The sequence below is a fragment of the Bos grunniens genome, chromosome 5, assembly GCF_055505025.1.
Source record: "Bos grunniens cultivar Pamir isolate PY7600 chromosome 5, Bosgru_T2T1.0, whole genome shotgun sequence".
In the NCBI taxonomy this organism is placed as follows: domain Eukaryota; kingdom Metazoa; phylum Chordata; class Mammalia; order Artiodactyla; family Bovidae; genus Bos; species Bos grunniens.
Window position 1 is genome coordinate 49,804,098 of NC_141169.1, and position 17,342 is coordinate 49,821,439.

General features: G+C 40.9%; 1 protein-coding gene across 28 annotated transcripts in view; it reads right to left on the bottom strand.

The window, feature by feature from the left end:
- TBC1D30 (TBC1 domain family member 30) overlaps positions 1 to 17,342 on the bottom strand; it is a 292,159-nt gene that overhangs the window by 267,102 nt on the left and 7,715 nt on the right. For 8 of the 28 annotated variants that reach the window (XR_015163841.1, XR_015163842.1, XR_015163843.1 and 5 more), the window contains exons 2-3: positions 13,971 to 14,396; positions 2,122 to 2,286 (exon numbers count right to left, since the gene is read on the bottom strand). Coding sequence is in view for 17 of the 28 variants with exons in the window: in XM_086400199.1 (XP_086256325.1) it covers positions 2,122 to 2,286; positions 13,971 to 14,061 (256 nt within the window). In the remaining 11 variants the exon portion in view is untranslated. Of the gene's footprint in view, positions 1 to 2,121; positions 2,287 to 6,673; positions 7,370 to 13,970; positions 14,397 to 17,342 lie in introns of those variants that run through there. The other 20 variants (XR_015163835.1, XR_015163838.1, XR_015163837.1 and 17 more) reach the window with 9 other exon arrangements.

Consider the following 17,342-nt stretch of genomic DNA (forward strand, 5'->3'; position numbering starts at 1 on the left):
CTGCTGCTGCTGCTGCTGCTGCTGCTGCTAAGTCACTTCAGTCGTGTCCAAGTCTGTGTGACCCCATAGATGGCAGCCCATCAGGCTCCCCCGTCCCTGGGATTCTCCAGGCAAGAATACTGGAGTGGGTTGCCATTTCCAAATCTCTATAGAGTTCTCTAAATAACCACTTAGTCAAATTTCTAACAATGTCTACATCATAATGCTGTATCATGCGATAAGAATAATTCTGAGACATTGTTATTTCTTAATTCAACAAAAATACTCTATTAGTTCCATCTAATAGAGTCTAATTAGCTAAGTGAGAATTTAAATCCCAGGAAAGGAGCCATTATGCCCCACATTCTCTGAAATGTAAAACCCTAGATTTAAAGAGACAAAAATCTAAAATACATAGGAATGGTGCCTCCGCAAGTTCACAAGTTGAATCACTGGCTTGTGGACATATTTTTCTTAAAAAACATAAAAGCCAGTCCTTTCATCAGTCAAGCAAAGTGAAATTCTAAATGATGATCAGTCCCTGGTGATTAGCAACCCATGATACTGTGCTGACCTGACCTTCCTTTCTCTCCTAACACTGGCTCCATCACCCACTTACACTTTCCCACACATCCAAATCCATGCATTTACCACTCTGGGTTTTTAACTTCTGGAACAAACAATACTAATGGGAAGACGAAAACAATAGTTGACAAGAGAAAAATCAAGATCAAAACATTTCACCATTAAAAGGGAAAATAATACCTTTTTTACTGAATACCAGTGAATCAACCAGAATCCACGGAAAAATATCAAATACTTATAACACATGAAACTTCTTGTAGATACACATGCATATACAGATAGATATGTACTATATAGTATGTCTATATATGTACATGTATATTTCTGTATCTCTACCCTTCTCCAGCAATTTCAGACAAGTACCTAGCTCTGGAGAAAACCCTCTATGGAATGACATTTTTGCTTCTTGTATGGAGTATTACATCATTATAATAATAAAGCAGTATTCTGTTTAATTAGGTCAAAACCTGCTTCAGTAAACACCATGAATAATAATTTTGGGATAACAGTGATACAATAAAAGGAGAGGAAGCAAACAGTATTTTCTTTTAAATAACAAACATAAGAATGTAATTTAAGCCATTATATTATCTGAAGCTAATCAAACCCTGAAACTTGTTTTACATAAATAGACACATCTTAATTTAGAATTAAAAAAAAAAAAAAAACTCTAGGAAGTGTCACTTTACACGCAAAATGTGAGAAGGTAAAGGAACAAAAAGGCAACTTTCACATGCACCTAAAAAGCTGCATTCCATCAAAACACATCACTGTGCCTATATTTACCATACCTGAACATACTGTTCTGCCGTGCTGCATGTTAATAAAAAATACAAAACAAAAATGGGGAAATATTAGCAGAATAAAAAACATAAAACTCTTGCATGGAGAATTTAAAAAACCGATTCATAAGCTTTTATATCTAGTATCTAACATGGATTAGTAATTTAACATTTTGTTTTTAACAAACCATGCATCTCTTGGTTTTGAATGGATTAACCCCCTGACACAATTTAATTTTTAAAATATTTTATCATTTTCAGATTTCAGAGTAAGTTATAAGATCCTGGAGACAAGAGTCTCCTTCTTTTAAGTCAACTGCATAATTCACTTATTAGAGCAACACACAGCGTAAGGAAGCAGAGGCATGACTTCCAGGTTGTGTCTCTGCTGCCATTTTAAAAATAAAGATTTTAGACATTATTTAGCACTAGGCAAAAACAACCATTTTCAAAGGAGAATACTACTTCAAATTTAGAACAATAAAACTAAGTCTGTAACATCAGATATGTATTGGAGTGGCCCAAAAATTCATTCAGGTTTTCCCATTCTATCTTATGGAAAACCCAAGCAAACTTTTGGGCCAAACCAATAATACACACTTAACTGAAAAATATAGGAAACGGTCTGAGTTGTTCTAGAAGGGATAGGCTGAAGGGGTAGGCTTCCGTTTAAAATTTCTCAATACAAATATTCGAAAATATCATGACTACTGATGTAGCTTCACTAACACTCCAGTCCCACAGGGCAGCAGGGCTAACCCCACTGCGCACTTACTTCTCTTCTGAGACACAGCCTGCAGGCACGCCGTCACAATGTCACAGTTCCTCTGTACTTTGTGCACAAGCCTATCTTTCTGCTTCAGCTGCCGAAGTAGCTTTGCTGATTGAATGCCAATCCTATACTTCAGTTCTCGAAGGATCGTCTCCAGTTCATTCGTGTCTATCAGCAAAAAGGAAAAGAGAGCAATAAATACTCTGAGAGGAATACAAATTCCAAAATGATACTGATCATAAGATAAATCTCTGGAACATCCTTTAAACCAAGTAATCCTGAATTTTCACCCAGAATTACATACACATATTCAGCTGATTCTGATGAAGTAATCATTCAGATGATTCTGATGAAGATGCACTCTGATGAGTGCATCTATTTCCTGCCCTGTCCATGTAAATACTGTAAAATAAACTGTATTCTTGAGGCTACCTGTAACATGTAAGCAAAGAATCTTAAGATATCCAGCTCTGATTGCAAATTTATGTTTCATTGACTCAAAATTGTATCATTAAAGTGCTCAGACGGTAAACTTGCAAGAAAAGAGAAGTTTTTAGTCTGTTAAATCAATGATAAACCTAACAGCTGATAACAACTTTTTAAAGTACTCAGCTTTGTAAATGATCAGTTAAAAGTAGGTAATACTACATTTTCTAATGTAGATACACGCAGTGATGACCATCTTGTTTCAAATACACAGTCTTCCAAGAGCTTGATTATTGGGACAATACTTCACCTCCAAATATGGTAGAAAATAAATTTCCTTCAATCAGATAAATAAAAGATAGTTCACATCCATAAAACTAATACTCTCAACATCAGTTTTTCTACAAAAGAAAAAAGACTTGAGAATCAGAAGCGATCACAACATTTACGTGAATAATCATTACAATTTGGGAGTTTCATTAGTTATACTTAATGTTATCATTAGTCACCATACTGTGACCTGCCAGGCGAGCAAAGCCTTCTACTTGGCATGGCATTGGCGAGGCCCTCATTAGAGGTCGTGTGTGCAGTTTGGATCTACTCATTCTGAAAGAGATTTAGAGAAACTAGAGAGGATCAGAGAGAACAAAAGAAATGTTCAAAAGTAAGAAAAATACTCCAGAGATCAAAGGAAGTGAACTTTGGGGGTCTGAGTAACACAAGTGGAGGGGGTATTTGCTTTAACAGCTGTCATACTCAGTTGACCTCATTATGAAAAATGCATTTGACCCTGAGTTAAAAAGAAATGCCTTGGGATTAATCAACTATCTGTCTGATCTTAGACAAGGCTGTGCTCCAGGTCTCAAATTATACAAGATTATTCTGGGAAACAAATGTGAATAGCATTTATAAACATTAATATAAAGAGCAATAAAGAATAAGGAATTGCTATGAAGAAGAGAACAAAAGCCCATTATTTCTCTCCTTGAGTTCAAATGTGAGATATAATGAGAAGAACACACTTAGGTTAATTGAAAATACTTGGGTTCTGAGGATGATTAAATATGGAATCAAGCAACAGGAAAACACCACAGACTCTTCAAATCTACATTCCTTCAAATAGAGCAAATTTGAATGTTTAAAGTAGCTCCTTCTAGAAACAAAAGAGGTAGGAATATCATCATCTTGCATTTAAATTACACTTTCCTTCCACAAAAGAGTCATTTTCAGTGACTCTTAAGGTACCTAGAGCTCTATGATTTTTTTTGAATAATATGCACTGTCCAGTATAGGAAAAATCCTCATAGTTGAATTTGAAAACGCGTTTTACAGCAACATCTGCTGGTATATAAATATCCGGAAGATAGAAATAAGGTCTCCTTTATCTTTATATGTCCCACAGCATCAGCCATAGCTCCTAACACAGTGTTAAATAAATGAGGAAAACTGAAGAGATCATCAACTGATCATCATCAATGATCATCATCTCCTCTTTAAGGAACTCCAGTGTATGTAATAATTAAAATAAGCATCCTCAACTTTATGGACATGAGTTTGAGCAAGCTCTGGGAGTTGGTAATAGACAGGGAAGTCTGGTGTGCTTCAGTCCATGGGGTCACAAAGAGTCAGACACAGCTAAGCGACTGAACATTTATTGAGCACTTCATACACATTAACTTACATAAGTGTCACTTCCTCGCTATAAAGCAGTAGTATTTTCTTTTGTTGTAGTGGCTTTACAATATTTGTATTAGATTAAGATATACAGCAAAGCGATCCAGTTATATTTTTTTAGATTCTTTTCCACTAGAGGTTATTACAAGATATAGTTCCCTATGCCATATAGTAAATCTTTGTTGCTTATCTATTTTACATATAGAAGTGTGCATCTGTTAATCCCATACTGCTAATTTATCCATTCCCCCTGGCTTTCCCCTTTGATAATCATAAATTTGTTTTCTATGTCTGTGAGCCTGTTGCTATTTTGTAAATAAATTCATTTGTATTATTTGTTAGATTCCACATATAAGTGATAGTATATATTTGTTTTTCTCTGCCTGACTTATGAAGCAGCAGCATTATTATCCCTATTTGTAGGTAAGGAAAATGAGACTCAGAGAGGTTAAAGAGCTTGCTAGTAAGGAACAGCGAGCGGCAGGATGTTAACTCAAGCTGACTCCAAAGTTCACGCCCTTAATGAAAACACTGAGAAGAGCACCTGGATTTCCTGAGAAACCATTATGGTGCCTCACATAAATAAATGACCCACACATGCTAAATATCTAAATAGGTGCCACAGCAAAATCTCTAATAGAGGGAAAAGAGAATTAACACACAGGTTATCTACTTTATAAGAGAGTCTTAACTGTTTTACGTCAGGAAGGATATTTTTTGATCCTGAAAAAAATCAAATAACCTAATAAGATGTACAATTATTTTAGCAGACAGCAGTTTCCATCACTTGATTCCTCAATCTTAGCACTCTGATGATGTTTATTGATAAAGGTGTGTATCTGTGTGTGTAGGATTGGCATAACATGGCATCATGCTCTTCCTTAGAGAGTCGACTACAAAGAAAGAGGAGATTAGTAGGGAGCTTAAGACTGAGACCTGGGCAAAACTGGCGCTTATAGGTTTTAGGAATGAGTAGGAGAGTGGTCACTCATTGTGATCTGTATTTCCAAAACTGTGACCTCTTTCTTCGTTAAACTTTAGCTTGCCAAATTTCCTCTTCCAAAAGGAAATTACTAATCCACAAAATTCTCTCAGTAATGAAAAGTGAATAACCTTGTGAAAAAAACAAAAAGCCAAATCATAATTCTTCAAAACTGATTCGCTGGATTCTGAAAGAACTATTGCCCTACGGAACTTCTTGGCATAAACAGACACTCTGAGAACAGCCAAATAATTGTATAAAATTAAATGGCATGACTCCAGCTAAAGTCTCAGGCAGGGGGAGGAAGGTGGAAGCCATTTGTAACAATCAACTGGGGGAAAAAAATCTTCAGGGGAAGCCAAAAGAGGAAGCAAAAGCTGTTTACACAGATTTCAGAAAGCAGACAGATTTACTCCATTTCCAGTTTCTTTTCCCCTCTGGTACCAGCTAGACTGATCTTACAAATAGGAGACAGGAGACCACTCCATAGTATTCCTGTTCCTCCCTTTTCTGGTAATTTAGCACAAGGACATTAATTCAAGAAATGTTATGATAGCTTAGCATTTGTATTCCACACCTCACTTCACTTTGTAAATTGAGGTCTGGATATATCTATACAAAAAGATAATTGTAAGTAAGTGTAAGTGCCTGAAAGGCAAGTTGAGGGGGAAAAAATATCTCAATTAGGACAAGACAGCAGTATCAGAGTCTGATAACAAAAGAAACACCAAACTAACCTCTGCCCCCAAAAGTCAAAGGCCATTTTCTGATCGACCTCTTCAACTGAAGTTTCCAGCAGTTAAATGCTATGATAACGACTTTGCTCTAGGGCCCTCCACTAACCCACCACCCAAGGGGGAAAAAAATCCACCTAGTGAGCTTCTTGAAATCAGGCGTTTTAAGCAATGGATTTCACACGTTCTGCTTAGAAATTGCATTATTGAATTATTCTGCCTCACTAAATACTATTCAAGTACGTAGCCAAAGAAGGAGGATTAAAAAAAAAAAAAAAGTGGCTGCTTTTTTTTCCCCCTTCTTAAACCAGCCCCGAGGGTCACCTCTATTCCGCCTGGGGCCCCTCTAGGTAATTTCAGATGGGTAAATCAGAAACTCCAAACCCGTCTTAACAGCTGTTCTGATGAAATTAGAACCTGGACTGCCTCTCGCCTCCGGCCTCTGCAAACACGAGGATGGGGAAGGGGTCGGGGAGTGGGGGAGACCCGTGGCTACCATTCCAACAAGTGATGCTTCACTCGCCGACTCGAGAGGGAATGGGGGGACGTAAGAACTAAGACTAGTTATGAATCCGTGACACTGTGGACAGCCGCGACAGATCAAAGGAGACGCCCTAAACACAGTATCTCCGGGCGCTCGGCCCATCAGCACAGGTGCGCACAGGTGAGCGCCGGCAGACCTGGAGGGGGCTCTGCACAAGGACGCTCCCCGAACACCCCCACCCGCCCCGGCCCTCACCTTTCTGCCGCAGGTACTGCATCTGGTGCCGCGGGCTCGGCCGCTCCTGCAGCTCCTGCAGTACGCGGGAGTCGCCGGCGCCGCCGCGGCCGCCCAGGAACACGTCGGAGCCGGAGGCCTCGGTGGAACTGTCGAGGCTGTCTCGGCGCCGCTGGCGGCCCCGGGGCCCCCGGCCCCCGCCGACCGCCTCCTCCTCCTCGGTGCAGCTGTACAGCTCGGTGAGCAGCCCGCTCACCAGGGACGCCGTGCGGCTGCCTCGTGGCTCGCCAGGCTCCGGGTCCTCCTCGCCCTCCCAGGAGTCCCGGGAGCCCCGCGCTCGCTCCGCCGGGGGAACTCCGCGCCCCGAGTCCTCCGGCCTCGCCTCGGGCTGCGGGCGCCCCGTCCGACCCCCACCGGCGGGCAGGACCTCCATGGCCCACGGCCCGGCTCCCGCCGCTCCTCCCGCGGTGCCGCGCCAGCCAGTTCCGGGAGGAGGCGCGGCCTCGGCCCCGCAGCCGGTGTCCTGGGCCGGGCGCGGCGCCAGCGGGCTCCGGATCCCCCGGTGCCCGACCTCCCCGGGGCCGGAACCCGCGCCGCAGCTCCTCGGCCCCGGGCGGGGAGGGGGGGAGGGGGACGGCCACACCAGTGGATACCTGGGTTCACCTGCCGCAGGTGAGGCCCGCCTGAGCCCGGGAACATTGTCTAAAGAGAGCCAAGGAGCAGGATGTGGCCAGAACGTATCAGGATGAAGCCCTTAGCCCGGAGGGGGAAGGGCGCTCTGGCTGCTGCCGCCTTCACTTGCATGTAAGTGATTAACTCAAAAAGAGGGCAACTCTTGCATCCTATTCAGCCACCAGTAGGAAAAGGTGCCTGGGAGAGTTCCAAACACCCAGCAATAGGCCGAGGCCGGGAGCTCCCTCCTTCACATACTCCTCAAAGCCAGCCCTTCTCACCTTCCCACCTGAGTCGGACACGACTGAGCGACTAAGCACAGAACAAAGGCGTTTCTTAGTTTAGATTCTGACACTAACCTTTCCGAAGATCTGGCATGTACTTGCGATTTAATAACGCTGTAAACTTTTTTCCTTCGGTGAAAGAATTAAGATTAATAAAGATTCTTTCACCTAGATTAAGATCAACTAAATCTCTGGCACAAGACCTAACAGAATGGGGATTTAATAAATGTTACCAGAAGACAAAACTAATTGACGCAGCTGATTCTATCCGTAAAATAAAAAGTTTACACGATACCCTAGACCTCAATGGAAGAATTGGATGCCCCTCCACTGTAGATATTTTTGTGAATTATTAATTATTGTCAATGTTTTCGTGTGCCAGGGCCTGTTCTGCCTTCTTTGCATGAATCTTCCCATTTAATTCTCACTTTAACCCAATTAAGGAGTAAGCACATTTTGGGGGATGGGGAGCCCGCACTGGGCAGGATGTGGGATCTTAGTTCCCTGAACAGAGATCAAACCTTCACTGCCTGCTTTGGAAACCCAGAATCTTCACTACTGGACCACCAGGGAAATCCCCAGCTTGACATATAACATTATTTTAGTTTCAGGGATACAACATAATGATTTGACATTTGTACATGTTGCAAAATGATCACCACAGTAAAACTAGTTCATATATGTTACCATACAGTTAGAAGGGTAAGAACTATTTGTTCTTCCCCTCACTTTTCAGATGAGAGAGCTGAAGCACAGAGATGCTGAATAACTGGCCATTCACAAAAAGTCAAGTGAATTTTCCTTAAAACTTAAAGTGTCTGGCTTTCATTATGGATGAATACATATTTCGTTATGGATAAGTATGTATCTGTCTATCTCCTGATACTACTATATTACCTCAGATGACACCACCCTAATGGCAGAAAGCAAAGAAGAACTAAAGAGCCTCTTGATGAAAGTGAAAGAGGAGAGTGAAAAAGTTGGCTTAAAACTCAACATTCAGAAAACTAAGATCATGGTATCTGGTTCCATCACTTCATGTCAAATAGATGGGGAAACAATGGAAACAGTGACAGACTTTATTGTCTTGGGCTCCAAAATCACTGCAGATGGTGACTGCAGCCATGAAATTAAAAGACGCTTGCTCCTTAGAAGAAAAGCTATGACCCACCTAGACAGCATATTAAAAAGCAGAGACATTACTTTGCCCTCAAAGATTCGTCTAGTCAAAGCTATGGTTTTTCCAGTAGTCGTGTATGGATGTGAGAGTTGGACTACAAAGAAAGCTGAGTGCCAAAGAATTGATGCTTTTGAACTGTGGTATTGGAGAAGACTCTTGAGAGTCCCTTGGACTGCAAGGAGCTCCAACCGGTCCATCCTAAAGAAAATCAGTCCTGAATATTCATTGGAAGGACTGATGCTGAAGCTGAAACTCCAATACTTTGGTCACCTGATGCGAAGAACCAACTCATTGGAAAAGACCCTGATGCTGGGAGGGATTGAGGGCAGGAGGAGAAGGGGATGACAGAGGATGAGATGGTTGGATGGCATCACTGACTTGATGTACAAGGGTGTGAGCAAGCTCTGGGAGTTGGTGATGGACGGGGAGGCCTGGTGTGCTGCAGTCCATGGGGTCACAAAGAGTCGGACATGACTGAGTGACTGAACTGAACTAATGCTGTTAAATACTTGCATATTTTTTAAAGGAACAACAATGTACCTGGTGAACATTGGGGGTGTTTCATGTTTGTTCAGTACACTTTTTACTTTCCAAGGCACTTGCGTAATAGAGCCTGTAGAAACCCCATGTCCTTTGGACCGCCACCAAGATATATGTAAACATAGAGTGAGAGCAATAAGACTGTTTTAGAAACTGGAATTAATTATAAGGGAAGCAGAAGTTTTATAACTTTAATGTATCCAGAATTTAAAATTGCACTAGAAATAGTATTTTTTGGTTTTCTAACTGTATTAACTACTACTATATCCATTTAACTTTAAAATGTATACAATAGAAGGAATGGAATTATTTGTTATTTTGTTGTTATTTTTGTTTTTTGAGGGTTTTTTTTTTTCCTGTTGTCTCCAGCATGGCATTTGAGTCCTGAAATTGTTCCTTCAGATGTCAAACATTGCAACAAGCAAGACTTAAGAAAGAGAAACACTGAAATTGAATTTCTTTCTTAGCTGATTTCCCAGCCTTTCCCAGCCCTTTCTCTCTATCTCCACCTAGTAAGAGAAGTGATAACTAGTAGTCTTCAGCACAGTTTCACATCCGGGGTATCACTATCAGGACCTATAAAGAAACTCAAAGTGGGCTGAAAGGGATGATGAAAGAGGCCAGGAACACAGTATGTCACTGATAGTCAACATTTCTAAATGAATCAGAACTTCAAAATCATCTCCTGTTCCTGAGGAGAGAAAACTGGCAAAATAAAAACTAACAAGGAAAGTAGATTCAAGCTCCTTGCTCTTGTTGGAATGATCTTGGCCCAGATATCCACGTGACTCTTCTCTCACCAGGTCAGGTCTCTGTTTAAATATCATCTTCTCCATGAATCCTTCCTAACTGCTCCATTTAAAATTGCAGCTCTCTACCCGTCAGTATTCCCTTCTTCCCCCTCTTTGTTCTCTTTTTTCCATAGCACTCACCACCTTCCAACATATTATAACATTGATGGATTAATTTTATTCTCTGTCTTCTGCTAGTAAATTATAAGCTCTTGAAAGCAGACAGTTTTGTCTCCTTTGTTCAGCGGTATGGCCACCACTTGGAACAGATGCCAGTGCACTATATGTACTCAATAAATAGGTGTTGAATTAACTGAATGAATAACATGAAAACTAGAGAAAAGATCAACCAATGACCTCCTTTCCTAAAAAAAGTGAATTCCATTAAACAGAATCCTAGAAGAGGTGTTGATGAAAGCAGTCCATTTTTGTACCCCGCCTTTCTGCTTTCCCAGTGAGAGAAAGGCCCGCAATGAGTTCCCTAAAGGTCTGAAGTCAACTAACTGGATATGAGAGAGAACCACTGGCGAGATGGAATATGATTTCAAACTGATCATGACTAATTAATAGATTAAATTAAATTTACTATGGTTGACTATGTTACTAATAATAATTAGCATTTTAATTTGTTTGGAACTTTAGTTTTAATATTTAGATAATTATATTAATTACTTTTACCAGATATAAGGTCTAGTATTGCATTATATTTACAAGAAGCTTAGAAGCATTTTGAACTGTGGTGTTGGAGAAGACTCTTGAGAGTCCCTTAGACTGCAAGGAAATCCAACGAGTCCATCCTAAAGGACATCAGTCCTGGGTGTTCATTGGAAAGACTGATGCTGAAACTCCAATACTTTGGCCACCTCGTGCAAAGAGTTGACTCATTGGAAAAGACCCTGATGCTGGGAGGGATTGAGGGCAGGAGGAGAAGGGGATGACAGAGGATGAGATGGCTGGATGGCATCACCGACTCGATGGACATGAGTTTGGGTAAACTCCGGGAGTTGGTGATAGACAGGGAGGCCTGGCGTGCTGTGATTCATGGGGTCCCAAAGAGTCGGACACAACTGAGCAACTGAACTGAACTGAACTGAAGAAGCATCTATCTCAAAGTTGAGTGTAATTTACTATAATCTATAGAATGTAATTTATATAAATCTGTGTACAAGATACAGACTATGAACAGTTAAATTATTTCCAAACCTATATCATAGTCTTGCCAATAACCTTCTGTTCACCTGTCATTTAAAACTACCTTAACAAGGCTCTCAACATTTTTGATATCTTGATAATTTTTTTCAACATGTGCAAACACATAAAGACTAAATCGCTATGATGAAAATTATGATGATTCTTAGAATGGCTGATTTGTAGAATCTAGCAGTTAACCTTTTACTCTAATCCTTCAGGGATTACTCATTTTTGAGTCACAAGAGAAATGTACAGGGTCATTGCCAGGTTTCAGCTTCTCATGGAAGTTCACTCTTGCTCAAAATTAATTGCTGATTACAATTTATTTATATCCTTGGAGTGCAATACAATTTCTGTTTTCAATTTAATAACTATACATGAAGAATCATATTTTTCAATCCAAAAAGCTGAGATAAGAGATAAAAAGAGGATTTCATACTTTAAAAAGACACCAAGCCTTAGACAGACACCTTGGGAAATACATAGTAATACATCAGATCAGATCACATCACATCAGTCACTCAGTCGTGTCCAACTTTTTGCGACCCCATGAATCGCAGCACGCCAGGCCTCCCTGTCCATCACCAACTCCCAGAGTTCACTCAGACTCACTTCTATCGAGTCAGTGATGCCATCCAGCCATCTCATCCTCTGTCGTCCCCTTCTCCTCTTGCCCCCAATCCCTCCCAGCATCAGAGTCTTTTCCAATGAGTCAACTCTTCGCATGAGGTGGCCAAAGTACTGGAGTTTCAGCTTTAGCATCATTCCTTCCAAAGAAATCCCAAGGCTGATCTCCTTCAGAATGGACTGGTTGGATCTCCTTGCAGTCCAAGGGACTCTCAAGAGTCCATACATAGTAGACAGTAGAAAGACATTTAAGTCATAAAATTTGAGTGCTTAGAGGAACTTTGGATATCTCATTTGACTAGTGCTGAAAAATTATTATACTATATTTCAAAGTGACAGACTATAACCTCCCCTCTGCAATAGTTTAAAAAAAAAATGTGACTGCTCAATGCCTATCAGCTGGGAACTGAATCTCTCATCTCTCACCCATATTTAAGTGACATTCCTTGAAAATGAGATGTCTATTGTGCCAGCACTTAGGTAGTCACTGACAAAGGCCAACTAACATCATTTGCCTAAACTGCTTTGTCTAAATCCTTGCTTCGTGCCTCACATGAATGCTTTCTGATGGATGTAAACACATCATACAAAGATCTTCACACTTTGAGCCTGTTCCTACATGTCTATCCCTTTGCCTCCACCCCAGACCTCCCCTTCTCCAATCTCCCAGTCATTTTCCTCCCAACGTGATGAACAGCCTGCAGAGGCCATTCATCATTGCCATTGAGTCCATGAATATTCTAACTTCAGATCACTTCTTTCTACATAAACTGGATGGTCAAGTGCACCACCCAAAGCTCTGCTCATTAAAAGGTTTTCTCTCATCACTGTCATTCAAGGCCAAGGCCAACCCAAGTGAGGCTGTAGCGCAACCATCACCCACCCATATACCAAGCTGTTTTATCCTTAAACCAAGCTCATGCTTTCTCCTCCTCTTTCAGCTGATCTTTAGTCCCACAGGTGTGAGCCGAGATAGGAGTACAGGGTAACCATAATGAGTGATATGGAAGTCTGCACTATCTCTTCATGCACTTGTTTGTGCTCTTATTCATGCTTAGTTCGAGACGTACCATTTCATCTTATGTAGAACTACTGCTGAGGCTTCCCTGGTGACTCAGTCGGTATAGAATCCACCTGCAATGTGGGAGACCTGGGTTCAATCCCTGGGTTTGGAAGAGCTGCTGGAGGACAGCATGGCAACCCACTCCAGTATTCTTGCCTAGAGAATCTCATGGACAGAGGAGCCTGGCGGGCTACAGTCCACGGGGTTGCAAAGAGCTGGACGTAACTGAGAAACTAAGCACGGCACAGCAGCAGAACTACTGCTGATGCTGACCAACTCTATGACTTGAGGATCCTAGAGAACCCAACTGGTGATGGATAGCTCAGGAAGCATCATCATTTAGTGCCTCATGGCCAAGAGTCCCATTTCAGTACATTAGGAGCTGTTTTTCAAAAGATGTGTAATTCCTGCTATAGGTAGCATAACTTTGCTCCAAAGTCCCAGGAGTCTGCATTGTGATCTTCCTATTGGAGTGTGCTTCACATTGCATCTTTTCTCATCACTGATACCTGGAGTACCAGTCTGCCAGAATGTATGGCCCAAACGTGCACCACGAGTTGAAACTGCCACCAGGAGAAGATTGCAAGATATGACCTCTGCAGTTATACAGATCTGCATTATCAGCAAGTCCCCAGGCTTGGTTTAACATTTTGTTGTCATCAACTTGAAATTACTAAAAATATTTTTTTTGAACTTGTGTTTTGTCAGTGAAGTCCCATGGGACAATGGAAGATGTGCATAAACAGTGGAGATAAACCAGGATTGGGGGTAGAGCAGGCAGTAGCCAAGCACCAAGAAATTGTCATACCCTGTCTCCAGGCAGGCCAGAGAGCCTCAGGGCCCACAGGTGAACAGGCAGAGACCAGAGCCCAGGCTGGTGGCAGCAACAGTGGAGAGAACAGTGGAAAAGCAGCAGCCAGCAGCAGGAGGAAAGGAAGATTTTCTACTTAAAACTGATACTGAGACCTACTGTAAGGGTAGAGCTTGCCCATCTGTTCCCCAACGATGTTTGCCAGATCTCTTGAGGTCCAGGACAGGAACTGCCAGCTTTCAGGCAACATACTTTGTCAATAAATCACTATAAAATAAAAGCACACATGTGGATATTGAAATGAAGCATATCAGAAAATTATTAGACTTCTTCAAAGAGTTTAGAGTCTCTGGTTTAGAAAACTTCTACAATGTGGCAAATCAAATATCCACGAGCTTAGAGAGAAATTAAATTTAAAGATCATTGCATGGAGACTTCCCTGGTGATGCAAGAATCTGCCTGCCAGTGCAGGGGACACAGGTCCCTGAAATCCTTGGTCAGGGAAGATTCCACATGTCATTGAGCAACTGAGCCACAACTGCTGAAGTTCACGTGCCTAGAGCCCGTGTTCCACAAGAGAGGCCACTGCAATGAGAAGATGAGAAGACAGCATACCATAAACAGAAGCCCATTCACCACAACTAGAGTAGCCCCTGCTTGCTGCAACTAGGGAAAGCCCATATGCAGCAACAAAGACCCATAACAGCCAAAAATAGTTAATTAATTTATTTTTTAAAAAGATCATTGCACTGGGTGGAAAAGAACACTATTTTCATATGTAGCTCTGGATAAATTAGTTATTAATGATGAAAACAACTTAAAATTTTACTTTTTTCTTATAATTGAAGGTATAGTGGTAAAATGCATATACAGGCACTTATATAAAAACTTGAAGCCACCTGAGGTTTCTTGTATACCCTTCACAAGTCATAGGAAATGTCAGAGGAAATATTACAATGTAACTATTACACCAGTTATAACTTTACAATTGCAAAATTATAAAAATGTATGACTTACATTTAAAATTAAATTCATATCTAAATAAAACTGATCTGTAGAAATAATTGTTTTTATAAAAATTATTCCACAGTCATTAGCTCTACCTGTGCTAAAATTTGTGTTTTGAAATAATCTGTCAAAAATTTATACCACTGTTATACACTCTATAGAGTACCCTTAAAAGCTCCAGTATCGGTTATATTAGAAGAAATATCCTCCTTAAAATTAAAAATTATCAAAAATTATTTGCAATTCAGGCATTTGCTCAGAGCCACTGAGATTGCTTTTAGTTATATCAATTGAAAAATGACATTGTTAAAAATACACATTTTGAAGGCCTATGAAATGAATTTGTAGGGAAGCAAGCCAGAAAAATTATATCATCAATCAAGATATCACATTAATAAATTATTATTGTATTATATAAATTATAACACCAAAAAATGTTTGCCGTTTGTAAGATTAGTGTTATTTATTCATATTTCACTATAACCCCTACTGTATTTTGTAAGCAATTCAATATTTCTTAATGAAAATCTTTGTATCTTATCATCCTCAGTGGCACTTTTTTCCTGTTATTTTAACAAAAAGCCCCACAGATTGTGTTAGCAGCCATGTCTGCTACAGAGTGCTTTTCTGCTCCAGCGTGTATGCTCCAGCCACTCAGTCATGTCCGACTCTTTGTGACCCCATGGATGGAAGACTGCCAGGCTCCTCTGTCCATGGGATTTTCCAGGCAAGAATACTGGAGTGGGTTGCCATTTCCTACTCCAGGGGATCTTCCTGACCAGGGATTGAACCCACGTCTCTTGCATCTCCTGCATCTGTAGGTGGATTCTTTACTGCTGTGCCACCTGGGAAGCCCTATCTGCTCCAGCCTCTACCCAAATCTGGTATCCTTTCCTGTCACCCTGCATACGGGCTAGAGTAATACTCCTAGATAGAATGGGTTGTGTATGAATACCAAAAGGCCTACCAAGCAATGTGCCTTCCCTCCTTTTTTTTTTTTCAGCAAGAAGTGGAAGAAGCAGTGATTTGTTTTTACTTTGGAGGCAATGTCCTGACACAACCCTGGACCCTTAAGATCCTTTACTGAGTGCCGAGTCCCTGAATTTTCATAGAGTCTCTCTCCTATCCTCAAGAGCTGTGTCACATGAAAGATTCCAGCCTGTTATCTGCCTCTTGTTCATCTTACCTGATCAGCATGATATCATCAATGTAATGGATGGATAGATGTTCCACAGGCTGCCCAAATCTGTTTAAACTCTATTATGACATATGGTTATAATAGGTGTTTTAATACCCTGATGGGCTAATTTATTCATCTTGTAATTTATTATCTCTTTTTACTAACTGATTTTTCTTTTGGTTATGGGTCACATTCTCCTTTTGAGGGGCCCTGTGTAGTAGTTATTTTTTATTGGATCTAGGCCATTGTAAATTTTATATTTTGTGTCTAGATTTTGTAGCCTTCCCTTAAAGAGTATGGGGCCTTGTGTTGGCATGCAAGTTGTTTCTTGCAGATCAGATTGGTATTTTGAGACTTGTATTCTAACTTCCTTATTGTAGGCATACAGTACTTTTTCATTCATGATAGTTTAGCTCTGTTACAAAAGTGTAACCTTTCTGTGTTCTCCACTGAATGCTCCTTGTGATCAAGAAAGACTTTCCCTTCTGGATGGTTGGATTGCAAACATTTCCAACTCCTCTCAGAATTATTACATCTCCCTGGTCATTCATTGCCTTAGGTTGTACTGCCTTCACCCAAGGCATGCACATCTTAGTGTTCAACAAAGTCTCACAAGGATATCTTTGCAGATTTATATATCTTTGCACCTACATATGGAGAAGGCAATGGCACCCCACTCCAGTACTCTTGCCTGGAAAATCCCATGAATGGAGGAGCCTGGTGGGCTGCAGTCCATGGGGTCACTAAGAGTCAGACACGACTGAGTGACTTCCCTTTCACTTTTCACTTTCATGCATTGGAGAAGGAAATGGCAACCCACTCCAGTGTTCTTGCCTGGAGAATCCCAGGGACAGGGGAGCCTGGTGGGCTGCCGTCTATGGGGTTGCTAAGAGTCGGACATGACTGAAGCAACTTAGCAGCAGCAGCACCTACATAGCTTCCTCCTCTTTGGAACGTTGCCCCAAATTCTAGCTATTTCAGCCCCCCTCAACTGAACCTTTCTCCTTTCAATTCAACTTTATTCTACATGTTATCCCTTTTCTGGCTCCCTGGTTCAGAATGTGCCTCCCCATTGAAAACTGGGGCAATTGTTTATTTTCCTTCACACATAGATTACAATCTTGCACTGACTCTTGTCCATTGTGTGAAAATATACATTTTGTCCTGTTTTCTACTTGTTCAGAGCAGGAGGGTTAATCTGGCCCTGTTTCTCTTTCATGGCCAGAGGCTAGAATTTTGAGGTTATTAAAAGTGAAACAGGTTATGATAAAAGATGGTGTTGTACCTAAAAAATTTTATGGTAATTTTTCAGTAGCTGGATTTTATACATTTTGGTTTAAACT